The sequence below is a fragment of the Gymnodraco acuticeps genome, unplaced genomic scaffold, assembly GCF_902827175.1.
Source record: "Gymnodraco acuticeps unplaced genomic scaffold, fGymAcu1.1, whole genome shotgun sequence".
NCBI classification, from domain to species: domain Eukaryota; kingdom Metazoa; phylum Chordata; class Actinopteri; order Perciformes; family Bathydraconidae; genus Gymnodraco; species Gymnodraco acuticeps.
This window is the reverse complement of record NW_022991358.1, coordinates 274935-284120: the sequence shown is the minus strand read 5'-3', so window position 1 is coordinate 284120 and position 9186 is coordinate 274935. Positions and strand designations below refer to the sequence as shown.

General features: G+C 40.4%; 1 protein-coding gene across 2 annotated transcripts; it reads right to left on the bottom strand.

The window, feature by feature from the left end:
- Positions 1 to 672: 672 nt before the first annotated feature.
- Positions 673 to 6977, bottom strand: LOC117562785. Of its 2 annotated transcripts, none has more exons than XR_004571618.1 (3): positions 2453 to 3384; positions 2161 to 2211; positions 673 to 1815 (listed from the first exon to the last, which is right to left on the bottom strand). XR_004571618.1 is itself a non-coding variant. In XM_034240674.1 (3 exons), exons 1-3 carry the CDS (start codon positions 6754 to 6756, stop codon positions 1268 to 1270), a joined length of 843 nt encoding a protein of 280 aa, XP_034096565.1. In that variant the 5' UTR covers positions 6757 to 6977; the 3' UTR covers positions 681 to 1267. The 2 variants fall into 2 exon arrangements, 1 of the variants encoding a protein (XP_034096565.1); XM_034240674.1 differs by lacking the exon at positions 2453 to 3384 and adding an exon at positions 6513 to 6977 and having other exon boundaries at positions 681 to 1815.
- Positions 6978 to 9186: the final 2209 nt, after the last annotated feature.

The window sequence follows — 9186 nt, the reverse complement described above, 5'->3', positions numbered from 1 at the left end:
GGTATTATATTATACATTTAAGTAAAAAAATCATATTAATATTTCTTCTCTCCTGTGTTTATTTGCATTGCATTTGATATTGAGGTAATCCAAAAGAAAAATAAAGTTATCAGGTTACATTACTTTTATATCTTGATACTCACATTAAGTTACTGGTTGCGTTTTTGGCAAGTAGCCCTCCCAACCCTGAACATAAGTTATATCATTTTAATTACCGATACAGTTGTTGCACATCTTTAATTTATTTTCTAGTGTACTTAAGTCATAAAATGATTCTTTACTTTTCATAAAATGCAAGATGTAACTTTCAATGTGGCTTGTGTATTTATCACATTTTCAATGTGAAATAGATCTGATTAAATACAGAGTAAAAGCACAATCTTAAATGTCGACATTTATCATTTTCCTATGCTTATTGTTAATGTAGTGGTGTTATAAACAAAATGTTGTCGTAAAGGAAATTAAGATGTTTTTTATTTGTTGACAAAAGATTTAAAGTTGATGCTCACAACATGTGGGAACATTTATGGAGAAAAATGTTTCTATTGTAAAACAAATATTTATCTGCATACTGAACAATTTCGAAACCCTCTAAAAGGTATTATCTTTTGTGAAGTTACGACCCTGTTGGGATTGTGGGTATTGCACTTCATAATTACATTCTATGGTATGCTTATGACATATTTGATGCCAAAATACATGGGATTAGGGGAGACCTTCTTGTTGTTTGCATTGTCACTGATAAATGACAGCGTTTCATTCATTGTCAAGATTTTGTGTTTTTAAACTTGGGACTCTTTTCAGACTGCTACGGCTTGGGAAAAGATTTGAGCCTTAATGTGTAATGTTTTCTGTATTGTATGGTAAGCTTATCCTTTCATTTGATAGTCCCATTTGGATGTGATAGCTAACATTTTCAGTAAGCAGTAGACAAAAGAAGTGAAAATATGAATGTAATTTATTTTCAATATTTACATAAATACAGAATTATTTTAACAAATAAACAAAAAACATCATAACAAATACAAAATAAAAGGTTTGACAGACAGCCATGCCCAGCATGGGCCTGGAGAGCTACAGAGTCCATTGGGGGAAGAGGGGGGGGTGGGATGTGGGGAAGAGGAAGAGCAGCCATGTTAACAGTGTTATGGCTACAGATGTAATATCTAACTCAACATTAGCCATAACAGTCTGGGCTTAGCAAGGGCCTTAGAATACATACTCTAAAGGACAAATCCAAAAACAGTGATACTGACATTTTAGCAGTTCACAGTCTTTGGAGGTGGTCTTTCAGGCAATTGGCTAGTGACTTTAAAAAAATATCATTTCCCCTAGGGGTGAAATGAACTCTATCTCGCAAAAAAAGCCCAGGACTGTCATGTCTAATGTTGGAGTGGTCAACAATGACACCATTTAGGCTATGAACAAAAGTAGCCATAACACTGTTAACAAACTTCCGGGCCTTGTCAATTTTGACAGCATTTGCACCAGCCCTCCACCGGCGCCTCTGGTTGATCTGGGAGAGCATGATCTTCATGCCAGGGTGCCGATGGTGAAGCTGGTGCAGGTCCTCCTTCATCTGGTTCAGCAACTGAACACTGGGCACATCCCCCAAGTCACAGTGGATGAGGAGGACATCCGGGACTGCTATTCCTCGCAGGGAGTAGGAAAAGAAAGGGAGGACACCTCTCCAGCGCAGTCCACCCCAACTGAACCAGCACACCCTCAGGTCGAGGCCAAGGTTGCTGCCGATGGTCTCTGTAGCTCTCTGGGCTCCACGCCGGACGTAGCTGTCTCCGATTATCCATACAGTCACTATGGGAGGGAAATAAATGTGTAACAAATGCTTCAGATAATGAGGAATATCAAAGTAAGTATAAAGGGTTGCTCATGTTGTTCCTTTGACAATAACATACAAAATAACTATGAAATCACACCTGTATGGTTAAAAGTAACAAGAGAGCAAAACCTCAAAAAACAGATTAACAGCACACAGTTTATATTTATATATATATATAAATATTTATATACTGCGTGCTGTTTATCTACAATTGTGCACACATGTATATATATATATACACACACATATATGTATAGTATGTTTGTGTGTAATGTCAACCATCTGAAGTCATGTAAAGTAAGCCAGGACCATCAACTTACAGGTTGTGCAGTTTGGCGTGGAGGAGGTTGCCATCTTCTTTTTTCTTAATGCTGAAAGAAATAAAAATGGTTTAATCAATATAAAAGCACCTTTCTTTTTCTACAGTCATATTTCATTAATTAAATTTAATTCATGCAACACTGGCCATATCTCTGCTAGTTTACAAAGTTTAGTTACAAATGACATTTATATTTGAAAAACGGTGAAGCACTTAAAAAACAATTGTATAGTGTAGGTTCAAGAACATTTAAATCAAAAGGACAAGTTTTGTAAAGTTACAGGGTATCTTACCTTCAGAATATGCCGGGAACGAGGAGCAGTGACCGCAAGCTGGGTTGTTAGCATAGGCAGGGTTGTTAGCATATACTGTGTTGTTAGCATAGGTTGTTAGCTTAATACTGAGAGCATGTTAGCTTAGCTTCTTAGCCTGAGCTAGGTCTGGAACGTCACGCTCGTTGGCAGCAGGTCTCGCCCTGTCCCGCCTCGGCTCCGCCTCTTTGCCCTTATTTGGAGCAGGCGGGAGTTAGACTCTGACGTCACTGTCGAGCCGTTAGTGGCCGACTCCGCCTACTAAGGGCTTCACGGCAACTCTGCAGAATCCTATGGGTGACGTCACGGACCCTACGTCCATTTATATATACAGTCTATGGTTTTAACACAACCGGCAGTTAAAAGAAAAGTGGACGAGCCGTCGACAAGTCTTTCAGCTTTAATGCCAAAATCAACAAAGTGTGATGAGTTATATATCTCCCTTGACATCTAACGTGTTCGGTGCAGAGATCTCTCTTTCTCTCTCTCTCCTCTGTGTGGGGGGCGGGGCATCTCGCTCACAGACGATGTGGTCAATGCTCGTTTGCCATAAGTATTTTCACGGAAACACGAGCAATCTCTCCGTCAGCTGGCCAAAAGGCATCATATTCATACGGAGAAATGCACCGGTTTCAACTTCCTTAACTCGGAGTTCTGTTGCCCCAATTACGTGTAAGGTGGGAGAAGTACTCAGAAGGAGGCCCAGACTGGCCATCGGGAGGACCGGGAGGTTTCTCGATGGCCTGGCCTGTTGAGTGACCTGCTGATTTAAAAAATGTTTTATTAATATATTGTGAACGCAACGCTGTGGGTTTTCCTCACACAGGGTGACGTCTGTCTAAATGATGTGGCCTGCCGACATGGCCTATCCCATACCGATCATAAATCAGGGTGTGTGTATGTGTGGCGCAAGCGACAGAGAGCGAGAGCGTGCACCGGTTACTTGTAATTTTGTTGTTAGCATCTGGTTATCTAGCTGCTTTAAGGAGCTGTTTCAACAACAAGGTGGAGGAAGAGTCCTCTGCTGTCAGACTGAGAGAGATAACTACAGCTCAGGTGAGGTTAAGGACTCTCTGAGTGTTTAGATAGTTAATTTATGGCGCGTTTCCACTGCAGCGCGGAGTTCGCTTTAAGCGTGCCGAGCCGTGCGGGGCCCGTTTTTGGTTGCGTTTCCACTTGGCCTAGTACCGGCTAGCGGGTCCTAATTCACAGTTTTTCTGGCCCCATAAAATCGTGGTTCTAGGGCCAGGAACAACCAGGCTGAGTCGGACTAAGTATGCTAAACTAGAGAGAGAATCGCTGGCAAGGGGGCTACAACTACAACAAGATGAAAATATTTTACCGTGATTTAATTGTATTACACGTTTCAAAATGATGCCGAATTAACAACATACTGATACCGGTTAGTAAAAACCAAGAATTAATGCTTTGACAAGTCTACAGACAGACGGCAGGCGAAAAATCCTTTTAAAATGCATGTTTTCTAAATGGAGCTTGGCTAAGCTAACGTTACATATGCTCCGACCGTCCACACTCACAACAACGGCTTATACAGACATAGATAAACCAGCGACTGTATTCTCCATGACACAGACAGTCTGTGGTTTGTACTTGTTTAACTTTTAGTTAGTAGTTTCTGAACAGATCGTATCTGTCGCCGGCTGTTTGAAGAGCAAGCATGGGAAACAAAAGACAGCATTTACCTGTTTGCATCCAGCTAGCCATGCCTTTCTGGTGTACCAGCTACGTGAGAAGCCTCGTTGATACGTTTTGTCTTTTTCACGAGCTTGCTGCAATATATACAAATCGGGTTGGTCCGGTCCAAGGTCTTTAAGCAACAGTTTATCTCCCAAACTTCTCCTTTCGAAAGGATTGGAGATTAGCTCTTGAACAGAATTGGGCGGGGACCGAGGTCCGGCGACTACACCTTCACATGAAGCCATTCTCATCCAACTACTGTGTCACCTTGGTCACTCACGAGTCTAAAAAACAACTCACGTCAACGCACGTAAGCAACGTGGGCACCAACGTGAGCGCCCTCGTGACCAAAATATTTGACGGCGCTGATTGGCTGAAATTATGTTTCGGCGGCACAGTTTACTATTGAGACTTTTGCAACGTGCTGGTTGCTGCTGTTTGGCTCGGGGGCTCCGCCCGGTAATGATAAACTAATGCCATGGGCAAGGCCAGGCAGGAAACATGTGACTTATCAGTAACTTTAGACATCGTAACACCATTTTAAACGAGATTTTATTGTAGATTATACATTTTACTGATACCAATTGTATGATATTTACCTTGTTCATTAAAAATAAAAAAATAAAATATATATATGTTTGTTTTTTTTTAAATGTATTTAATATTTTTTTTGTATGTGGGAAGAGGTGGGGCGGCGCCCCTAGCGCCCCTATGGGCCGGCCGCCACTGGTACTCACATAGGCTACGTTGAGAACTAGAAACACATATATTCATACTTTTTCACTGTTGTTAACATGTTTTAGTTTCTAACTTAACGTTTATGCGTTTATCTATGTGGTCTTTGTTCTCATGTGTTTTATCTATTTCTGTGTAACTTGGTAATATTAATATAAATTCCTTGTTATTGTTGTATTTCCATGACCGGTGATGATTATAGCTACTACATAACGAAACACATGGCCTGATTTGCATATGTGAACTTAATGTGTGCACTAGAATAATACGTAAAATGACCACTTATCACAACGTAATGTAGGCTCGCAGGCTGATGAACTAGGATATGATCTCGTGGGTCTTAATGATGCTCAGTCAGTATACTATTTCAAAGCAAATGCCTACTGTAATATTTATATTATATGGCTTAAAGTGTGCATACATTCGCTCACATTATAAAAGATGGTCGGGTTGAATTGTTTAGACTCTTTTAACAATGTTAATGTGAGAAAATAAACTGGAATGATAAATTACATCGTATTGATCCGTGGCTCACTCATAACGCGCATGGCACGAGGGATTTTTGCTATTGGGACTGGGGTTTGAGTACAGCATGAACTTTGTTATTTTCATGTCGACAGACATTGAATAATATTTTTGAAAAGAGGATTCATAATATTGTTTGCCGAGAACAAAATTAACGATCAAGCAGCATTTTAAATTCTAAATATCCCTGCAAATGTAGCAATAACATTTCTGCTTCTATCTTTGCAAAACGAGTAAACAGTCAAATGTGATCTGGATAAGTCTGGCAAAGTGCAGAATACCGTTTTGATAAGGGGGATACATGTGTGTAGTCTTTAATATTAAACATGATCGCTGGTTGATAACCACAGAACTCGTATCACAGTTTAATCTTTAATCACTGTTTACCACAGCTCTCCACGCTGCGTTGGAGATGGGTGTAAAGTTTACAACTCAGACAGACTGAATGTTTCACTAACAGACGGTATGAAAGTATAAACGGGTCTCAAATCAACTCGATATCATATTAATAACGATATATGATACAAATATAAGACTGACAACAAGAACAAGCCACAGAAGTCGTATCACAGTTTATCTTGGGCGGATCACAGCTCCACGCTGCTTTCAAACTGTGAGTAAACAACGTGTGCTTCACTTGTAGGCTGTCTGAAGGTATACACAGGTCTCAGATGGACTTGGTATCACATTAAGAATGATATTCAGTAATAAGTCTGGGGAAAATAAATGGTTTATTCAAGCTTGCAATGTTTTGGTCACCTCGTGTCTTTTTGTAGTCCTCGCTGTACGCGTCCGCATATCGGCATCGCAACCACAACCTCACACACTGGTACTGAAAGTGCATCAAAGTGTTCCTATGCAGCCAAATATACCAAAAGATTTATGCAAACGACAGAAGAAGCGATCGAAATGTGTATTTCCTGGTTATTCGACAAAGGCCACGCCCCTGGTACATCTGCCTATAGCCTACGTTATAGAATATCACCAGTTGTTCGGCCCACATCTTATTCGGTAACACCGGCCCCCGGGCCGTAGTTTGGACACCCCTGGTTTAAAGTGTTAATTAAGAGTAAAGGGAACAGACCTGCTCTGTGTATCCGAAGCTGAGGCTGTAAAACAGCGTCCAGTAGTTTCTGGAGTCTCTTGTTCTCCTCTTTTAAACGAGACAGCTCCTCTTCGTACTCTGCTATCGTTTTTTCAAACAGAGCAAATATCTCTTCAGCAGTGAGTCGCTGCTTCTTCAACGACAGCAGCATTTGGACTTTACTCATGTTTCCTAGATCACCTGTTCCTGCAAACTCCGTTAAACACACCGTTTCTCTCTCCATCAAACTCTCAATCTGACTAGTGTTGCCAACGTGTTTCCAGCTAGCATGCTAAGCTAGCTCCTATAGTCCGAGGTAAACGCTCCAGAAAAAAGAGCACACAGTCCATTCGGAGGTTTATCCAAGACACACAGATGATGGATCAGTAGAGCTGGAGCTCACACACGCTTTCTCAGGAACACAGAGAGAGAGAACCGTAGCGACGAGACGCCACATGGACCCAGGGTGACTACCCGATCTGAATGCCCGATTTGCAATGAGCATCTTCTTCTTCTCTCGTTTTTGGCGGATTGCAAACAACTTAAAAGGTGCATACCGCCACCTACTGTACATGAGTATGAATCATCATATCATTCCCTGACTGCAGCACGCGGAAAGGGGCGTGGTCAGATGTGGGCGGGGCTGGACGTCCGATGGGCGGGGTGTATGGATATCCTAATGAGACAAACAGCATCATCTGCTGGACAACTACAAGAAGTACAAATACAAATCTGCACTCGACTAAATATAATTAAAAAACTAAATATAAAACTTCATACTAATTAAATGCATGTATTTAAATATACCTTTTTATACCACATGTGCAATGTGGTATAAAAAGTCATATTTTATATATTAGTGTATTTAAGTTCATTATTTAATATTTGTTTTAATTGATTATTCATTTAGTCAGTTCTGTGCATACTCATATCTAGTCCATATATTTCAAATGATACATTGCACTGCATTTCATAGAATGATAGAAAAAGCATTTATTATTTACAACATTTATCATATAACAGAACAATCATTAAGATAACAGAACCGAAAAAGCAAATACAGTAAATATTTAAAAAAAAAACAAGTATATAAAAAAAAAATCTATACAACAGTGAAAGGCTTTGCTGATGCAAACATTCAACTCTTCAAAAACAGGCATGAACCTTAAGGTTTTCTTTATCAATGCACTGCTCAAAAAACATTAAATAGTCCGACACAAAAGCAACAACATATGTGAGATAATCATATTTTTCACAAAACGAAGACCACACCATCGGGAAGCTTAACGTCTGTTTAATAAAAATAAGGAACAGGGGGAGGCTTGCAAAGCTCTGGGAGTTGAGACTCAGGTGCAGGGTGAGGGTCTCATTGCAGGTCTTCAGGCTCCATTGAATCCCCCTGGGGTTCTTGTGCTGAAAGAGGGAGACAGGAGAAAGGGTTAGATACATCTAGCAACCTAGAGGATGGGAAATTGCTGACCTATTTTAAACGTACCTTGTGTTTTCACTCTCACTTAAGTCCCTCTCCCTTTGCCATCAATCCAACATCAGCTGAGCTGCAACATAATACAGACAGGTAATAATCAACAGAATCACAAAGACATAATATGACTGCTAAAAACACTCACCCATAAGTTATGTTTTTGTTTACTGTTTGGAAGTCTCAAATATCCACTCTAAATCCATATCAATAGCGATGTATCACAAAAATAGCTCTCTTCCTTATTATTGTGTAACGTTAACTATATTATACTAGCTTGAACTCCAAAATGGATATCCTCATTTCACCACCTCCACCCACTACAATCACACGCCCCAATGTTATATTTAACTAATATGTAACTCCCTCCACCCCGGATAAAAGCACGTTAAGAAGCCCCTTTTCTCTAATTCCACAACGTTGGAGGAAATAACATGAGGAGAACGGATTAATAGGCTGTTCGTGGTTAACGTGTGTTGCTAACTTTATCCGGCATTCTAGCCTAATCTGTTATCTGTAAACGTTAAATATACTAATTGAAGGGATAATCCACTAACATCCTTTAATACGCATGTGTAGTTAATTTGATTCAGATGTTCTGATAATATCCGCAATATAAATCTTTAAACGTCTTCTTACCTTTAAAAGTCCATCACGAACGGTCTATTATGCTACAACTCTACTGCGCTGCTAGCCGGAGATCCTCTCAATAGTTTCCCGGAAGTTAGTTAACTTCCGGGGAAACTACTGAGAGGCTCCGCGATCCGCCATTGCTGTAAAAAACTGGTCCATAGCTTGGTTTCACGTGACGTCACACCGTTGCGTTCCTTTGGCGCGAAATTCCATTGGAGGTCAGGAAGTAATTTTCTACAGAGGATCTAGCTGCTGTTACCATTGTGAAAATGCTGGTGTGTTGTGTAGTTTACGGTTGTTCCAATCGATCCGGCCGAGAGAAAAACAAGAGGTTTTACCGAGTGCCGAAGGTTGTCCATAAAGCTGAGCAATTTAAGAAGCTAACCGAAGAACGCCGGAAAAAATGGCTTTCAAACCTACATCTGCGGTCGGGAGGAGCAGAGTTGTCTAATGCACGGGTCTGCAGCGACCACTTCATCAGAGGTATTAGCTAACTTGGTTTTTGTGGCTTTGTTTAGGTATTATTGGGTTGTGGTTAAATGCGTATTTACTTAGTAATAC

What these genes read in the sequence shown, in the direction of transcription:
- LOC117562785 (XM_034240674.1), bottom strand. Translation starts at nt 6,756, where the DNA reads ATGGAGAGAGAAACGGTGTGTTTAACGGAGTTTGCAGGAACAGGTGAT. An exon ending in GCTTCGGATACACAGAGCAG is followed by an intron (nt 2,212 to 6,512) that starts GTCTGTTCCCTT and finishes TATTTCTTTCAG; the next exon opens with CATTAAGAAAAAAGAAGATG. An exon ending in CACGCCAAACTGCACAACCT is followed by an intron (nt 1,816 to 2,160) that starts GTAAGTTGATGG and finishes TCCCTCCCATAG; the next exon opens with TGACTGTATGGATAATCGGA.